The following is an 18,422-nucleotide window of genomic DNA, read 5'->3' as shown; positions in this document are numbered from 1 at the left end:
GGCACCTTGACATCAGCACCCCTCCTCTCCGTTCCCAGGGGTGGGGGAGGCAGCTCCAAGGCAGGGCAGGAGGTACATTGCAGCAGGGGGAGGGGCAGCTGAAGTACCAGCACTTGATAGCCTCTTGGCCAAACCAATCAGGATCACCTGTCAGAGGCTCCAAGATCTACCAGTAGATCCTGATCTACTGGTTGGTGACCACTGTCCTAGTGAATGAGATGGCAAGGGCAGTCTTTTATAGCCAGCCCATGGCAAAGTGGGGAAAGGCCCTGAAAAGCCAGCTCTTTTCAATATCAGGGTGAGATAAGATGGAAAAGTGAACAAACCTTGTGAAGATCATTGATAACTTATAGCTGGAGCAGCAGCAAGTGGCGGAATTAAGGCTGCAGAATGGTTTCCATTCCAACCCTTATTTTTATGCATTTGTAACTTTCTGAAACTCATCTTTCAAGCTTGGTCTCTGCACAAAGATGACATTTTTGGGGATTGGGGGAAGTGCGGAGGGGGGGGAGTTTAAACAAAAATAGCTGAGCAGTTTTTGAGACTGCATATTAAAATATTTCCCTGTTAAAATTTGTGCAACCTTTTTTTAAATCGCCTCTGCAATTGAAATTGCTGGAGGTGGAAAATGGAAATTTGGCTCGGAAATATTGCATTTGAAAAGGGCTTCTGCAAATTCATTTCACACAGTTTTAAAAGTATTGAGTAGTTTTGTGGCACCTTAGAAACTAATAAACACAGAATCATGAGCTTTTGTGGGTAAAATCCTCTTCCTTCAGATGAATTGGAGTGGAAATAACAGAAAACAAGATAAATATAACAGCAGAAGTACCTGTTAATTGTAGGACCCATGTTAATTAGGCTAATTTAGTGGGTTAGCTGTGTCCCATTCATAGCTTTAAATGCTGCGTGTTGTGTGTCTCTGCTCTCTTTCCCAAGCTCGTGAAGTGCCAGACTGCTCACATGTGCATGCTCAACTCCCTTAGGAGAGTGTAGGCTGAGATTTCCAAACAGCATGGAGGTGCAGACATAGCGCATTGATTTTAATTGGAAGATGTAGCTGTGGCTGGTAGGAGCAGGAGCCAAAACAAGGACCTCTGGATGTTCAGATAACCAACTTCCTATATTTTGACTGGACTTGCAGATTGTCTGTTTGCTCCAACCCTCCCCTCCTTCATAAACTCTTCAGTTCAGCTTCACTCAGTCTATACCTACCTCATCCCTCTTTGCCCTTCCTCCACTTTCTAATTTTCCATTTAGTTGATTGCCTACTAAACAAACCCACCTCTCCCCCTTCCCCCCCAAAAATTGCAGTATTAATATGACATTTGCTGCCATCACACACTACAATCTGCTTGTGTGTTCTATCCCTTTCCCTCACTCTGTGTTTGTCTTATCTATTCAGACTGTAGGCTGCTCAAGGCAGTGACCATTTACTACAGCATGTGCGGCCACTGCACAGTGAGGCCCCACTCTTGTTTGACCCTGGGCACCACCATAATGCACATGATTAATAATATATTAGCCCCTGGAATGTGTTGAAAATCTCAGGCATAGTGTAGCTCTTTCCTTAACCCCTGCACCTCTTGAAAAGTCTCTGTATGATGCAGTAAAGTCCAGTTTCTTCTCTTTTCCTTGCTGGAAACAGGCCACTATTTCTGGCTGAAATATAGTGTTAGGAGGAAGGCATGATCAGGGTAGGGAGGCAGATATGGAGATGGAGGGTTCAGAGGCCTGCCTTAGCCTTTCTGTACATCCTTAACTGGCATTTCCCAACTTTACGTTGCCTAACCTTGCAATCTTGGCATCCCCTTCTGTATGGAATGCAGTGAATCTTGCAGTTCTTTGCTACAGCCTTAGACATACCTGGCACAGGTTCAGGGCAACTGCAGCTGTATCGCCCTTTTACAGGGCACCCAGGTTAATTTACAAAGAGCCGAGCCTTGTACTGTGATAACCCCAGCAAGCCTGACTGTCTAAAAAGACCAGCTGCTGTGGTCTGCTGCTTCTCTCAAAGATCTATGGCCAGTGTATTGACAGCAGTTACAAGTCACCATGCAACTCCTTCTAAGCAAGCACATTTATTCTTAAAAAGTGTTACGGAGAGAACCCAAAGACAACGAATAGTTCTGCAGTACCGTAGAGACTAGCAAAAAATGTAGATAGTATCATGATTTTTCGTGAGCACAATCCACTTCAAATGAACGGAGTAAGGGGTCCAGGGTACAAATAAATAGCGGGGATGGGAGGGAAAGAGAAGGGGAAAAAATATTGCCAGAGTGTCCGTGCTAAATGAGACTAATAGGGTGGGCTGTAAGTATTCGGTGCTTTGTTTTTTATGTCATTAGGATGTGGAATGTTGCGGCCCATCCAGGTCAGGTCTTCATTCAAACCTTGATTACAGGTGTCAAACTTGTAAATGAAACCAAGTTCTGTTAAAACAATAAGAAAACCGTATGGGACTGCTCAAAAGCTCCCACCTAGGACTGATCAATTTGAGTCCTTCAAAACCCACAACTCTTCCCCTCCCTCACATCCCCCCATTATAAGTTCATCTGTCTTATGTCCAGAATCCCTGGCTGGGCAGATCAGCTGTTTCTTTATACAGCTCTGCCCTTTGATCTTGCTGTAATCAGCACACTTCCCTGGCACAGGCTCAAGGTGGCTCTTCAAGAGGCTGGGGTTTTGCATAAGTGGAGGGGGGAATTTGCATCAGGCTCTCCCTAGGGATTCCCCAGGAAATCCACTTCACAGCATTTGCCCCCAAAATTCATACATGCTTGGCAGTTTTTCAGTATAGGTCTCTCATCTGTCACATCCATACCTCCTCCCCTGTTACAGTACGGGCACCCACAATAATTTATGAACTTAATACAAGGATTTTCCAAGAAATTGCCATATCTACCTCAACTCATTACTTTGACTGTCAGCTCTTTGGGACAGGGACTGTCTTTCTATGCTGAGTTTGCACAGTGCCTTGGACAACGGGGTCTTGTCCAGGACTGGAACTACTAGCCACTACTGCAGTATGAATAAGGTAACAGTTTATAGCCAAGGCAGATCTAGGCTGTTAAGTTTTGTGGCTAAGAAACTTCCTAGTTAAGTGGCCTATCTCTTTGGTTCCATGCAAAAGGTGACCGTGTGGATTTTTTAAAAATGTCGTACCCAGACACTGCCATGATGATCAAAACACATTATATCTGACCTATCAGTCCTCCTCCTCAAAGGAAACCTGCACCACACCTGAAGATGAACTTGGAAGCTTAAATTCATAACTTTGCTGGTTACTGAAAATAGGGATGTAATAAAAGGTCAAGCAGTTACCCAGTAAACATTAGTCTTACTAGTGTGCTTACCTAGTAACCAGTTAACCAGGGGATAGGGCGCACGCCAGGACTGCAGCTGGTTGGAGCAGGATCCCAGGCTGGAATAGGACCCTGACTGGCTGGAGCAAGGTCCTCCCCTCCCTTTCACCCCCTTCCCCTGCAGTACGGCAAGACCCTGGCGGGCTGGAGCAGCCCCTCCACTTGTAAACTGGCTGGACCCCAGCTGCACAGTTAAACAATTACAATTATGTTGCTTAATAGGTTAACTACGTTAATGGATATTTACATCCCTAACTGAAATCATTGGCTCAATCAAGACACTGGATTTATGGCTTATTACAACAATCTAACCCACTAATTACTTCCCAGCTGCTTCCCCCTTTCCCCCTGCTCCCTTTCCTCCCTGTGACTGGAGGGGTGTTAACAAGCAACTTCACACTGAATAGTCCCTTGAAATACATGTTAACTACTTATGCTTCCAGCTCATCTGAGGAAGTGGGTTTTGCCCAGGTGCCACAGGAATACTTGTTGTTTTTGCAGTAACATAGCTACCCCGTGAGACTACTTATGCTTAGCAGTCTGCTCCACCTTGTATTTAGCTGTGATGCTCTAAGTTTCCCAGCCTGGAAGAAGAGCTCAGTAAAGCTTCAAAACTTGTGTGTATCTCAACAGAAGTAGAGCCAATAAGAGATTACCTCTCCCATCTTGTGTCTCTAATCCCCTGGGAGCCGTGTGGCTATAACAGTGCTGCATACAACACAAGTAGATCTAAATAATGGTATACTGCACTTTGATGGCAATGGGAGCAAATACAAAATGCTACACTTGTATGTCTGAGATTGGAGAAGAGAATTGCCTGCCATATGCTACATGGGAGAGCTGACTTGCGGCCCTGGGCTTGCAGGGGTCTGAGCAGTGGCACAGAGATGACTTTGGGTGGTTTGACCTGCAGAGGTGGGTTTTTTTCATTGAGCCCCTACTCTTTGGCATGCCTTTATAAAGGTCAGGGTTTCTGATTGCTTTTTTCCTTCAAGTTGCTAAGTTTGGGCTGGCTCCTGGCAGATGTTGGGAGCACAGTCAGGCTCCCTTCGCATTTCATGAACTGGGATGGGGCAGAACACATGAGCTGGGTTAAATTAAATTAACTGGGGGTGGCAGGGTTGGGTGGAAAAAAACAGCACCATTTATAGGCAGAAACTAAAGAGGAAAATCCATGGGGGGAGGGGGTATTCGAAGATGTGACCCTTAATTTCTGTTGATTAAGAATATAAGAATGGCCAAACTGGGTCAGTCCAAAGGTCCATCTAGCCCAGTATCCTGTCTGCCAACAGTGGCCAATGCCAGGTGCCCCAGAGGGAATGAGCACAACAGGGAATCATCAAGCGATCCCACCCCTGTCAAATATTCCCAGCCTCTGACAATCAGAGGCTAGGGACACCATTCCTGCCCATCCTGTCTAATAGCCATTGATAGATCTAACCTCCAGGAATTTATCAAGTTCTTTTCTGATCTCTGTTCAAGTCCTGCCCTTCACAACATCCTCCGGCAAGCCGTTCCACAGGCTGAATGTGTGGAAAAGAAACTAGAGGATTGCAAGTGTTAGGCACCTAACACCATGTATATCTGTGAATATCTCCCCCTTTGTGAGTGAAAGCTAAAGAAAGGAAGCTAGGCTCTGCTTTGGGATGCTAGGTTCAGTCTTCCTCCTGCAATCACAAGGGTAGGTAGCCAAAAAGAAAAGGAACTTTGAGCCCTGTTTTACCAGGTATGCTATTGATTGGTTGGCTGGAGGGCACGTGGTTTGACTAGGGTGGGAGAGACAGGCTGCGTAAATGGGCAGCTGGACACACACCACTGCACAGAACAGGGATTTCTGTGTTGGCTGGGGAGAAACCGCACTCTATGTGGATTCTACAACTGAGGAATCATAGCGCATGCGAGATTCTGGATATTGATTCAGCGATTCAAAGGCCAAAAGGGACCATTGTGGTGATCTAGCGCCTGACCTGATGAACAACAAAGGCCAGAAAACTTCCCCAAAATAATTCCTGGAGCTGAACTTGCAGGAAACCATGCAATCTTGACTTGAAAATTGTCAGTGATGGAGAGTCTACCACAACCCTTGTAAATAGTTCCAGTGGTTAATTATGCTGTTAAAAATCTGTGGTTTATTTCCAGTCTGAATTTATCTCCATTCAGCTTCCAGCCCATGGATCGTGTTCTGTCTTTTCCAGCTAGACTGAAGGGCCCATTATTAAATCTTTGTTCCCTGTGTCAATAGTCTTATCAGACACGGAGATTGACCAAACCAGTTTGCGGCAGCCAGGGGTCAGCATTCTCGTTGTGCGCCCCAGGGTTACCCGGCTGCTGATGATCCAGACAATGGACTGCATTCAAAGTCCTTTCTAGGGCTGAATCTCCGTTTTTTGCCAGTCGTCCTTCCTGATGTAGAGACGGGCTCAAGTTACCCCTTACCTAGCTCTTTGCTAAGAGCCTTGCGTCCATCCCTGGAAGGCAGGTTTTCGAACCCTGTAATGATTCTAGCGGCTCTTCTCTGAAGTCTCAGCAATGTATCAGTATCCTTGCTGAGCTGTGGGCACTGGGCCTGGGCACCACATCCCTGCAGGTACAGCCCATTACCACGTGGGGGCGGGGAGGGGTCCTCTCTGAACAACTCCAATGGGGGATGCCAGCTACAGTGTTCAGTTCTGGGCACTTGGTTATCGCAAAACTGGCAATAAATATATTGGGGCTGAGGGGTCAGAATAGGGCAGGAACAACACCCAGGAATGGGGGGGGGGGGGGTTACAAAACCTTTGCAGCTTGGTTAAGTGATGGATTGGGGGGGGGGGGCGCAGAACTGTTATCCAGAGCCATGGCTCCTTGCAAACTTAGTGTTGGTAGAAGGTCTAGCTTGGACAAATGGAAAGTGATCGAAGGAGGGTAAGTCTCCAGAAAGGTACCACTGTGGAGACATTCGTAGGAGTGGTGTTCCCTGGTGGGATGGGGGTTGCTCTCCCTGGACTGGTGCGGACACTAGAAAACAGCTCAGAGAACACTCCTGCACCTGATCCCAACACTTCCAGGATCGTAGAAAAGGGAAGGGACCTTAGGAAGGTACCTATTCCATTTCCTAAGGCATGTCCCTCCCACGCTTCCAGGGACCGGAGTCTAGAAATGATGCATCAAGTCTGCTCCTGCCCAACTGCACTTGTTGGCTGTGGTAGCCTTGATTTTATTGGGAGCAGCAGCAGGCCCTGAGATCCATGTAATAGCTTTAAATGGCTCCTTTCTCAAAGGAATTGTCTTCCTGATCTCATGCCCCTGGCCTGGCCTGGATTTACACTCACCCTGATATTGTCTGGGTACAAGAACAAGCATGCCCTTGATGAGTTAAGATAATTATCTTCAAGCATATGAAATGGCTGCTAATGCATAATTAACCTGTGGCCCTTGCTGCTGTGGGGTGTCAATAAAGTGAATTGCTTTCTAAGAGTTTTGAAAGGCCCATAGCATTTGTTGTAACAGTAACTGGGATAAAATGCTGAGCTACGGGCTCTGATGCTTTAAGGGTTATGAGCAGTAGAAGGCAATTGCCCCCCATTGATTGCACTGCTTCCTCAAAGGCCTCAGGCCACCTCAGCTTCAGGACTCCTCTAAGTTGAGCCTGGCCAGCAGACTGCCGAGGAAAGCCCAGATGCTGCAGTAGGGGGCAGTCTTTCCTATGGGGGCTGAATCCGTGCCGCAGAAATTAGGGATCTCAACGTGTAATCAACTATAAGATTAACCAATAAGCCTGTTTATTGGTTAATTTTATTGACTACATGCATTTCCCCCCGCCCACCCGCCCCCCCCCCCACCCACTGCCTCTGTGTCTGAGGCAGTGGGGGGGAAGTGGGAGCTGGTGCCGTGGAGAGCCAGGTTTTAATAGGTGCTGTTGCTGCCTCAGTTCATGCAAGTCGCCTCCTTCACACCTCACACTGCTGCCTCTGTCAGAAAGAGCAGTGGGGGCAGAGGAGCCTGCCATGGAGCAGCCTCTGTCCCCAGGGAACTTGGGTCCCTGCAGACCGAAGCTGCTGCCCTACTGCGCTGCTGCTCCTGTATCAAAGGCAGCAGCGTGGGGCAGCAAGCGGGAGCTGCTCTGTGCTGGGAACTGGTTTTTAAACCAGCTCGCCTTGTGGACAGGCTCCCACCTGTCCACCCCATGCTGCAGCCTCTAATACAGAGGCCACAGGGCAGGGTGGCTGGGGATTCCCCAGGAGTGGGGCTAGGAGTGCACTGGCCCCGCCCCTGGGGACCATCAAATAGCCATGTAACTGACAATATTTTGTGTGGTTACACAGTTATTCAAGTAATTACTTTCTAATATCCCTACCAGAAATATGGCCAGGCGTGCTGTTCCTCTGGGGTCAGGTATGAAACCTGTCCTGGCTGCTCATGGTCCGAAAAGGAGCATTTACCATTGTGCTCTAGCCAGATTCCAGTCTGCCTTTGGAAGTTCTCCCTCCTTTCATTTGGATACAGCTTTTTTCACTTCCTGTCCTAAACCTTTGGCCTCTTTGTGACCCCAAGCGAGTCCCGTTTGCCCACTGACACAAACGCCACTCCCATGCGGCGCCAGAGCCCACGCAGCTGTGGGGATTGAGCTGTGCTCCGCTGTGCCACCTGCCTTGGCAGGTCTCTTTTCCACAGCGGGGGAAGCGGAGCTAGTGGGAGCCAGTCTGAGGGACTCTGGGAGAGGTGGGGGCAGTGAGGCAAATTCTTTCTTTGTCGTGAACTCTTTTGTCATCTGAAACGTATGGCAGGAGCTTTGCAGGTGTGTATGCGAGCTGGAGTCCTCTCCCCAGCCATTGACAGCCTAAATCAGATTTAGAATGAAGAAGACACAAAGATGCCGAGGAACCAGGAGGTCCCTGTTACGGGGTATTTCTCAGCCCCGTGGCATTTCTTCCCTTTGGCTTCTGAGAGTGAGTGTTCTGGTGAAACTCAGCCTGGGCAGGAGAGAATGATCCCTCCCAGGGATTGTTCTGTGTTTGGTGTTGAATCTCTGGGGGAGCACGGGCTGCTTTCCAGCAGATGAGAGCCACTGGGCAGGGCCAACCTCTGGCCTGCTGGAGTCTCTCCCTTGAGAGACGTGCCCCTCTGGCTTCATGGGCTCGTCGCGGAAAGGCTGACCGATCGCTTGTGTGCCCTAGGACTCTGAATTCAGCAATGCCGACCAGATGGATCTGTACGACGACGTGCTAGCGGCGAGCTCGCAGCCAGCTGAAAGCTGCACCAGCAGCTCGGAGGCACAGTCTGAGATGCGCCAGGAGCAGTCAGCCAAGCCAAACAGCAAACCGCCCGCCATCCTGTACACCTACAGTGGGCTGCGCAACAAACGGGCAGCGGTGTACGTGGGCAGCTTTTCCTGGGTGAGTGGGGTCACTGGTGCCCACTGGGAGCACCTGGCTTAGTTGGACAGCCTTTGCTTCCTGGGGACAGACACAGGGAATTGCCATCTGGGCTGCAGTCTTAGCTATCCAGTGAAGTGAAATCTAGCTTGGTTTGCACATGGCTGGGGAAACCCAGGTTCTGCAGAAAGGGGCATGGGGTGCTCTGTCAGCACTGAACCATCCAGGGACTGCAAGTGCCAGTTACTGAGGGGTGGTAGAATAGAGACCTGGACCACCTGTGCTCAGTGGTGATCTCAAGGCATAGTCTGCATGGGGCGGGGGAGAGTGATGGCTTTGGGCCAGCTGGCGTGCTCTTGTGGCTGTGGGCTGGCTTAGCTGACATGAGGTGTGGGCTCTCTGAAGAACAGGGGTCCCCACCGCATGAGTCACTAATGCTAGTGGGACTAGTTGTCCCTGAGTGGGCCTGGGAACTGAACTCTGGGCCAACAGCTCCCGTGATCCTTCTTCCTCCAGGCGTGTTGGTTGGATTGGCACATGGTGCTCAAACTCGGCTTGTACACAGAGCCCTTGAATCCCCACAGCTCTCCACTCTGCCTTTTCCCAGGACTTAAGACTTTTGTGTACAGCTGCCTCCCTGGGGATTGGTGTCTCCTAGACAGGGTTACGGGGCTGGTTGTATCCCCTCCCTGCTGAAAGCATTTGTGGCCTCAGAAACTGGAGCCTGTGCTAAAGATCCTAGGGGGAGATTGAGCGGGGGGGGAGGGGGGCACTCGGTGGAGATGAATGATCGATCATGCTAGTCCTGGAACAGGGATATGCAGCCCAGAGATCTTGCCATTGGGCCTCAGCTGTTCTCTTCCACTTGTTCTCAGTGGACAACTGACCAGCAGCTGATCCAGATTATTCGCTCAGTTGGGGTCCGCGATGTGGTGGAGCTGAAATTCGCAGAGAACCGAGCCAATGGCCAATCCAAAGGGTGAGCGCTCTTGAGGGGATCCAGAGGGAGAATTCCCAGGGTCTTCTGGCGGTGGGCCACTCTAAACGTGAACGCTGTTGGAGGAGACCCGGCACCTTTTCTCATATGGTCCTGTCGCCAAAGGCGACCTGCCTGTTCCCTGTGGGCAGGGTGGCCAGAGGCCTAGCTGGGGAGGAGAAGGGGGGCTTTGCAAGGTGCCCATATGATGGAGCTAGTGTGTTGAAGTACAGGGGTGGGAGAGCTGATGGGAAACAGGTAGGAATAGGAATGCCCGTGCCCCTGCAGTGGTGGGCTGGGTGGAGTTGCAGACAGACAACCACAGTGAGAGGTGAGGGTTGCTGCTCTCTATTCTGCCTGGATCGTGGGGAGAGGAGTACATTGAGGCACCCATGGCTGCTTTCGGGGTGATCCCCACAGACTGTGGTGGGGGGAGGAGGGTGGGCTTAGTTGTACTGGCCTGCCATCATCTGCTTGTCTCTGGCTCCCCACAGGTATGCAGAGGTGGTAGTGGCCTCCGAGAACTCAGTCCACAAGCTCCTGGACCTGCTGCCTGGCAAGATCCTCAATGGGGATAAAGTGGACGTGAAACTGGCCACGCGGCAGAACCTGTCGCAGTTTGAGGCACAGGCCCGGAAACGTAAGTGGGGCAGGCCCGCTGCCAGGGCGGGGAGGGGCACAGGGTGCATGAGGAAGGGGAGACTCCAGTTGGGCCTGGCGATCCAGAGCAGAACTCTAGCGGACTGAACCCACCAGAACCCTGGGGTGGGGGCTGATTTCCCAGGAGTCTCTGCGTGTTTTTCCTGTTGCTGCCGAGTCTGACCCGATCCTGACCCGAGTCTTTATGATCCCATTTTAGGTGCTCATAGACTGCGAAGATCCCTCGTAGCCTCCTCCTCCTCCTCCTCCTCTCCAAACTGAATGGGCTTAAGCTCTTCAGCCTATCATCATAGCTAAGACCCTCCATATCTATTAATAGCTCTTCTCTGGACCTTCTCCAGAATTTGTACATCCCTGCGGAGGTAAGGTGCCCAACACTGGACGCAGTACTCCAGCTGGGGCCTCACCATGGGCCTTGTACAATGGCCTTTTTCCTCAGTCTGATGGCCCGCCCCGGCCCCGCCCCAGCTAGGGGGCGCTGTGCAGCCGGAGGGGCCATCTTTCTAGGGAGACACATGACAAAACTGTGACCACTTGTGGTCGTTGTTGATCCTGTGGCACGTTCTGTGAGAGAAGTACTGCCCCTCAGCGCCCTGGACAAATTCCCACTGGGTGACTGTCCTTCAGCCCTCACATGCCCCCAGACAGCTGCAGTGGAACCCCAAATTCTCCATTGCCCACCATGAATTGCCCAAAAGAAGTGCAGTGCTCTGTCAGACTGTGCCACCTTCTGGCGTGGAGGGGGCGGCATGTCAGCGGCAGGTGAGAGGTTCCTCTCGTCTGTCCCTTACCACAGGGCTATTGTGAGGCTGTTGGCTTTGTCTGCACTGGGGAACTGCCCTGGCTGTAGCTGTTGGGGTCGCTGTGCTCGCCCTGATGACGCTGACCAATATCTGGCATTCATGGAGCTTCTACCTGGATAAAACCAGGCCAGCTCCTAGCAGTTCACCAGTGGCTGAGACAGGACTGCTCACCAGGGCAGGCAAGGCCCCAGGGAGTCTCCAGCCCTTTGATCCTGGGCTGAAAGAGGCTAGAGAAGGGAAAGTTTTCTTGGAATATGAATTTGCCTTGGCTTGTTCCCAGAACTCTTCAGACATAGCCTCAGGTCCTCTCCGTCCCCATGGCTGCGGATGAGCAACATCTCCGTGTCTCCTGCAGATCTAACCCCCTCAGGTTCCCTCGCTGTCAGCCTCTGGTTACTTGCCCTCCAGGGCAGGGTGGCCCTGGGAGCTTTGGATCCAGACCGTGTCTCTAAGTTTGTTCACATGATAATCTCATCAGCCCTTTCTGGATCCGCCCCCCTAGGGGATTACAGACTCTCTGGGTCAGGCTCACCTAAAGTTTTGGCAGGATTTCACTCTCTCTGCCGCTGTGCAAGCCCAAACCAGCTGTATTAACCAGCTAACAGGCAAGCTCTGACTCGCGCAGTGTCCAGGGACCTCTTGACTGCGACCTCTTGCCAGTGGTTATGGCTTTTGGCTTCTGCCCAGGCAGCCAGTTTGCTTTGCAACTTCCATGCCCTGTGCTTGCCATGGAAGCTTTCCTGCTGTCTTGGTGGAGAGCTGTCACGCCCTTGCTGAGGCCTGTGGAAGTGGAGGCTACGTTTGGCTGGCTGGATCTTTCTCTCGGCACCTCAGGCTCCGCTGAAATCAGGCGTGTGACCGTGGGCGAGGGGTGTCCCGATCTCAGGGTGTGGAGGCTGATACAGAGCTGAGGGGGTGACATGTCCCACCCTCGGTCACTTGGTTGCACGTGTGGGGTTGGGAGGCCTGCCGCAGTTAGCTTTCGTCAGGTGGCTTTCCCCTGGGAGCGGTCGGCCCCATGCTCACAATCTGTTCCTCTTCTCTGCTGGCCGACAGGGGTGCCGCCGAGGGCTCACTCCCGGGACTCGTCGGATTCGATGGACGGCCGAGCCACGCCGACGGAGAATGCTGTGCCGTTCTCGCGTGCGGAGAAGCCCCCTTCCGTGCTGTCTTTCTTTAACCGCCCCCCTGCCGCCATGCCCCTCATGGCCCTGCCACCTCCCCCGATGCCTCCCCCACCGCCTCTCTCCTCGAGCTTTGGAGTGCCACCTCCCCCTCCGGGAATCCATTACCAGCATCTAATGCCCCCTCCTCCACGACTGCCCCCTCACCTGGCCGTGCCACCTCCAGGGGCTGTCCCACCCGCCCTGCACCTCAATCCTGCCTTCTTCCCCCCACCAAACGCAGCACTGGGCCCCCCGCCAGACACCTACAAGGCCTCCGCAGCATATAACCACAGCAGGTGAGAACAGCTCCAGCCTTTGCTGGACTGGGAAAGGACGGGCTGGGAGGATTGGGCCAAGAGGCCGTGGTACAGTTGTAACCATGTGCCAACCAGATCTGGGCCTTCTGGGTCCCAAGAAGGCAAAAGGTACTGCTAAGGGGAGTCCTGCCAGCTGGGCAGTGGGCCTGGGGTACCTCCTATTCGGTGCCCTGGGGGAGCCTTGCCAGCTGGGCAGTGGGCCTGGGACACCCCCGCGTTGGTGCCTATGGGGAGCCCTGCTAGCTGGACTTTAATCCTTAGAACCTTCCTGGACACTCATCGGGGGCAGGAGCTCTCTCCCCGTGCCTGCCTGACGGGCACATGCTCTGTTCCGTTCAGTCGAGAGCTGGGCCCGCTGCCCGCCCCGGTGAGCGAAGCCGAGTTTGAGGAGATCATGGACAGGAACCGGGCGATTTCCAGCAGTGCCATTTCCAAAGCGGTGTCTGGGGCCAGTGCAGGTAAGAGCTGCTCCCTGCCCTGTCGCCCTGCATCCCCTCTCCGGGCCCTCCCCTCACCCTTCTCGTGTCCCACAGGGGATTACAGTGACGCCATAGAGACCCTGCTCACGGCCATCGCCGTCATCAAACAGTCGCGCGTCGCCAACGACGAGCGGTGCCGTGTCCTCCTCTCCTCCCTCAAGGATTGTCTTCATGGGATCGAGGCCAAGTCCTACAGCATGGGCGCCAGCAGCAGCTCCTCCAGGTAAATCCTCGCCCCCCCAGAGCAGGAGGGGGGGAACTCCCTTCTCTCCTGTTGGGCCTCTGGTGGAGATGGGGAGTGGGGGCCCAGCTCACTGCCCTTTGGGGAGACTTGTGGGAGCAGCAGCCCCTTTGAAGGGAAGCCCGTCCGGGAGAGACTCAGCACCCAGCCTTGTCTTCCAGAAAAAGACACCGATCTCGGGAGAGGTCACCCAGTCGGTCCCGCGAGAGCAGCAGGAGGCACCGGGACCCGCTCCACAATGAGGATCGGCACGAGGACTATTTCCAAGAACGGAACCGGGATCATGAGAGACATCGGGACAGGGACAGAGAACGGGACCGGCACCACTGAGAAAGGTAAGCTGGCCCAGGGCCCTGGGTCTTCAACCCCTCTTGTGCTGCAGGGCCATCCACCTGCTTCCAGTGGGCGCCCCATTTCCCTAGAGGGACGTGGTGCATTCCTGGGAGGCAGTCTGGGCGTTCTGCAGTCCCTTTGCCCTGGCTGTTAGCAGCTGGCGCTCTATGGCTAACAGGGCGGTCCTTCACTTAGTGTGTCAGTCATATAGCCAGTGGCAGCCCTCCAGGTCTCAAGCAATGCATGATCTTTCATTGCCTGCAGCGTGAGCCCCAAGAGGAAAATGCTTCCCCAGGGGAGAAGAGGAGGGAAATCTCCTCTATGATGGCCGCCGAGTTACCAGCCCTGACGTCTCATATTGGCGTTTTTCTGTTGGCACAGCAAGGGGCTTGGTGCTGCTACTGATTCACATGCATCAGCAGAGGCATTCCTGGCCCTGCTCCTCTTGAGCATGGGGCTAGAATTCCTTCCCGTGTCCTCGCTTGATGGAGCCTACCCTGCCCGCACTGGACAGCAAAGAGAGCGCCTAGCCCTTGGTGCTCTGTCCTCTCTCCTAGGTTCAGTCTGGCATGGCTGGGGCAGAGTGGCTTTGCCCACGTGGTGGGAGCTGGGCAGAGTATGACTGATGGGTTGCTGGGTGGTTAGGGTGTCAGTACGAACCGCACGTCCATCCCCCGCAGTGCTGGGGGACACAATAGTGTTCTTCCGTACTGTAACCATGCAGAACAGTTTTGCTCCCTTGCTGCAGGCAGCAGGGCGAAAGGCGAGGGGATCAAGTGACAGCACTGCCGATTTAGATTCAGTCTCGGGCACAGTTTCTGAGCTGTGAGAGTAGCACTGCCATGGATCAGACACTTGGGAGGTCATGGAGGCGCCTGCAGTTGCGGTTTCCAGAAGGAGGCTGGAGAGAGCTGTCTTGGGTGGCTTGGGCCCAGTAAATCCTGCATCCTGGCAGAGGGTTAGATTAGATGACCCTCCTGGGCCTTTCTAACCCTATGAGTTCTGAGGCTCTACTGGAGAGGGCCGAGCAGCCTTTCAAGTTGAGGCTGATGGCTCAGGGCTGCCAGGTTCACGCCACGTGCTGCTTCCAATCCACCAAAGCTTTGTCACGCCTACCATGTCAGAGCCACGTGGTGGTGGAGGTATTGTAGTTTCCTTGTGTTGCCCACGCGTACGGCCTTTGTCCAGCCTGGCAAAGTGGCCCATGCACTGTGCGCCCCCCTCTGAGGGAGACTGTCCCTCAGGCACAGCCCTGCAAATCCGCAGAGGCCCGCTTTCTGTCCGGGGGTATCTGCATCGCGGATGTGGCTGCGGGGATCCGTGCCTCGTTTTTGCGGCTGTGGGTACAAAATTTTGTATCCACGCAAGGCTGTACCCTAAGGAACAAGCTGACTCTCCAATTGCAAAGCACCCCATTGTGCCTGGGACAGCTGGGCTAACGCCAGGATTTCTGCTGCCTCCCCTACCTCCAGCTATACAGAGGTGGGCGGTGTTAGAACTAGCCTCCGCCATCCTCTCGCGAGGCCACGGTGTCCTGGTCCCACTCCCTCTGTCCCTGCAGGACTTGGTGAGCTGCTTGGGATGCCTCTGGGTGAGACACAGGACGGCGGTGCCCCTCACCTGCTGTGAGGGCAGCGCTCGGCGGTCTCTGCTTCTTCCCGGGTTTGCTTGGCATTGGGCTGGGCTGCCTCAAACATTCCGCCTAGTGCTGCATGGTCTTCACCTCAGAGCAGGCTCCTAATTTGTACCAGGGTCAGGCCATGAGGCCCCCACTGGGACTGGGCCAGCTCTTACCCACGCCAGCCATGGGCCTCATGGGGAGCCCTGGATTTCAGCCCCATGATTGCCGTGTGCTTTTAAATGTTCATCCTCCGCTCCAAAATATTTTCAGTGTGCGCCTTGTCCAGGCATGCTGGTGGCAGAAGGGATGGACTGGGAGTCAGGGGTGGGGATGGGGCCCTGCAGTCTTTGCCACTGATTGATAGTGAACTTTGGCAAGTTCCTTACCTTTTCTGTGCCTGTTTCCTTCTCCCCCTCTCCCTCCCCCCCCATGTCAGCAGCATTTCCCTGCCAGCCACATGCTTCTGGCTTAGCCCATTACCCTTGTGAAGCGCTCATCTCTCTCCAAGTGCGCAGTGTAACACCCAGTGTCTTGTCAGTACGTCCTTTGGTGGAGGGAACACGTCCCTTCAGCAGAGTCTCTGTGGCTTGCAGGATTTATTCTGAATCGGCTGAGTGTACCTCAGGCCTCATTACGTATCCCAGGCAAAACGACTCCCCTCTAGGCCACTGGCTCCTGCCCGTCCTGGGTTGGCCGGGACCTATGCATGTCGGTCTGGTTCCTAGTGCACAGTTGGCCTGTTGGACATGCCTTGGCCTCCTAGGTGGCATTCTCGGTTGCCATGGAGATGGCATGCCTGCCTCGCCCCAGAGGTGGCCGTCCAGGGTAGCGGCCTGGGGGAGCCTGCCCTGGGGACAGAGGACGTCGCTTTCCAAGGCTGTGGGTCCTGTTGACCCTGTCAGCACCAAACGCGCAGGAAGACAAATGTTAAAGGCAGGTCTGCGGGGGGGCTGAGCGGGCCCCAGGAGGCTCCTCGCTGGCAGTTCAGTGCCTGCCCAGCGCAGCAGGGAGACTGTGACCTGTTGTCTTGTTCTGTCCCTTTCAGGAGTTTGGTTGGCAGTAAGTGTTTTTAATGGACTTGTATCTCCTCACCTCGATCAGGACTGAAGGACGGAGGCCGCTCCACCCCTCTCCTCCCCACTGCCCCCAGCTTCTTCCAGGCACCCAGGGAAAGTCACGTCGCCTGCAGGACTCCAGCTGGCACCCGGTGGCCTCGGGACCCACACTCGCTGCTGCTGCTTCCTGGGGCAATGCTGGAAGACGTGGAGTTAGGGAGGGATAGCGTCGGGGCCACTGTGAGCAGGGCGTGCTCCCATCCACGGATACTCGGACCCAAAGAGAAATGGTGCTTTTCCATGGAAGCTTGTGAGCTCCTTCCTCTCCGTGGCCCTTCTGGGGACAGCTGGAAGGGAATCTATTGCCTCCTGTGTGCTGGGGAGGGTTGGTGGGGTGCAGATATCCCTGCGGGGTGTCTGGTGCCTGGCCTGCTTGGCTCACTGGGGCCAGTATCCATGTCCTCCCAAGGTACACTGTCTTCTCGTCCTGGGGGAGCTCTCCTGAGGAGCGTGATCCCTTCTCCCAACTAGTTCTAGGCCTGGCTTGTCTGGCCCCTTGTACTCAGCTTAGAGAACAGCATTTCCCCTTGCCTCGTGGGGAGCAGGTGGGCTGCTGCGCCCCATCACCTCTTTCTGCTCCATTTCTGTAGTCGCCTCTGAGCCCTCTCCGTCTGCTCTGCGTCCTCTAGGAGGCTTGCTCCAGAAAAGAGGCGAACCCTCTTGGCTGGGCTCAATGCCTCCGGCTCTCCATGCTGATCTCATGCAATAACCGTTCCAGTCCATGTTTTTCCCTACTGCAAGCCCCAGCCACCTGATTCTCCAGAGCCAGTCTCCTCCCAGCAAGGCTGCCTTCCTTGTTTTAGAGGAAGCAGCTTGGGCAGAGATTCGAGTGTTGTGATGTGGGGGGCGATGCAGGAGGGGTGGGCTTGGGGGCTGTCTGGATGAACCAAACCACTGATAACCTTGCGAGCTGCTTAGCCTTTCTGTGTGGTGGTGGGAGGTGCACTGATTCCAGGAATGTAGGGCTCTGCTGGAGACTCCTGCCTCTTCCTAAACTTTCTAGGAGTGGGAGCTCCCATTCAAGCCGTGTGCGTGGGGGGTTATTTAGACAGCACTGCCGCTTGCCTTTGTTCTGTGGTGTGTGAGCGTGAGCAAGGGTTTGGAGCAGCCGAGAGTTGGTTTGCACCTAGCCAAGGAATCTTGGTGTCTGTTCCAGAACTGGGCTCTGATTGAGTCCCTGAAGGGCAGGGGAGGTACATAACCACCATTTCCACCACAGCCTGAAGTCTTAGCTGGTGATTCTGGAAGGTGGTGTGGAAGGAGCCATGTTCCCTTGAGCAAAGGATGCTGTAGGGTACAGGTGGCCAGAGAGTAGCCTGCATGTGTTGCACTGTTGTGGCCATCTGAGCTGCAGCCTGTGGAGGGCACACATCCCAGCATGCACTTCTCCAGTCACCTAGCGCACGCTGACACCCATTGCATGCTGGGACTTGTAGTCTCCAGAGGCTGCACTTTTATGGAAGACTGAAGACAGCAGCCACCATCTGCGTTTCATGCCGATTCAGTGTGGCCCTTGTGCTCCTGGCAAGTTGTGGACACAGCTGGGCAAAACCTGGGCACCATACCTCCCAGCAGGGGTCTCGTACTCCAGTTGGGCACATCAGAGATGGTGGCATGGGACAAGAGGTGACTTGCAGTGTGGAGTGCACAGGGCGAAGTGAAGTGGCACCTCCGTACGAACTGTGATCAGTGAGCAAAGGCCAGCTCTGGGTGTCTTTTTAAAAAGAAAATGAAAAAATGTGGAAACAATGTGAGGTGACAAAAAAAAGTGTAAAATACCAGAAAACCCTTTGACAGGAGAGTGTTCTGTTTTTTACGTAATGACACACATTTTTAGTTTATTTCAGAATAGTGTGGAGGGGGGAATAATAAAAAAAAATAACAAGCAAAGCCCCAATTCCCTTCCCCCAGTTCTCGGTGATTTGATTTGTTTGTCTCTTTCTGATAGGTTGGAAATTGTGTAATAAACTTGATGACGTTGTCAATCTTTTA

General features: G+C 53.4%; 1 protein-coding gene across 5 annotated transcripts in view; it reads left to right on the top strand.

Moving 5' to 3' along the window:
- Positions 1 to 18,422, top strand: part of CPSF7 (cleavage and polyadenylation specific factor 7) — a 24,269-nt gene extending 5,847 nt beyond the window's left edge. For 2 of the 5 annotated variants that reach the window (XM_075928438.2, XM_075928443.2), the window contains exons 3-10: positions 8,522 to 8,740; positions 9,595 to 9,698; positions 10,190 to 10,335; positions 12,215 to 12,620; positions 12,903 to 13,099; positions 13,175 to 13,343; positions 13,523 to 13,696; positions 16,361 to 18,422. In XM_075928438.2, coding sequence (XP_075784553.1) covers positions 8,522 to 8,740; positions 9,595 to 9,698; positions 10,190 to 10,335; positions 12,215 to 12,620; positions 12,903 to 13,099; positions 13,175 to 13,343; positions 13,523 to 13,691 — 1,410 coding nt within the window. In that variant the 3' untranslated portion in view covers positions 13,692 to 13,696; positions 16,361 to 18,422. The other 3 variants (XM_075928439.2, XM_075928442.2, XM_075928440.2) reach the window with 3 other exon arrangements.

This window comes from Pelodiscus sinensis, chromosome 5 (assembly GCF_052426305.1).
Source record: "Pelodiscus sinensis isolate ZL-2025 chromosome 5, ASM5242630v1, whole genome shotgun sequence".
NCBI lineage: Eukaryota > Metazoa > Chordata > Testudines > Trionychidae > Pelodiscus > Pelodiscus sinensis.
Note: the sequence above shows the minus strand (reverse complement) of the source record. Positions and strands in the feature narration are given on the sequence as shown.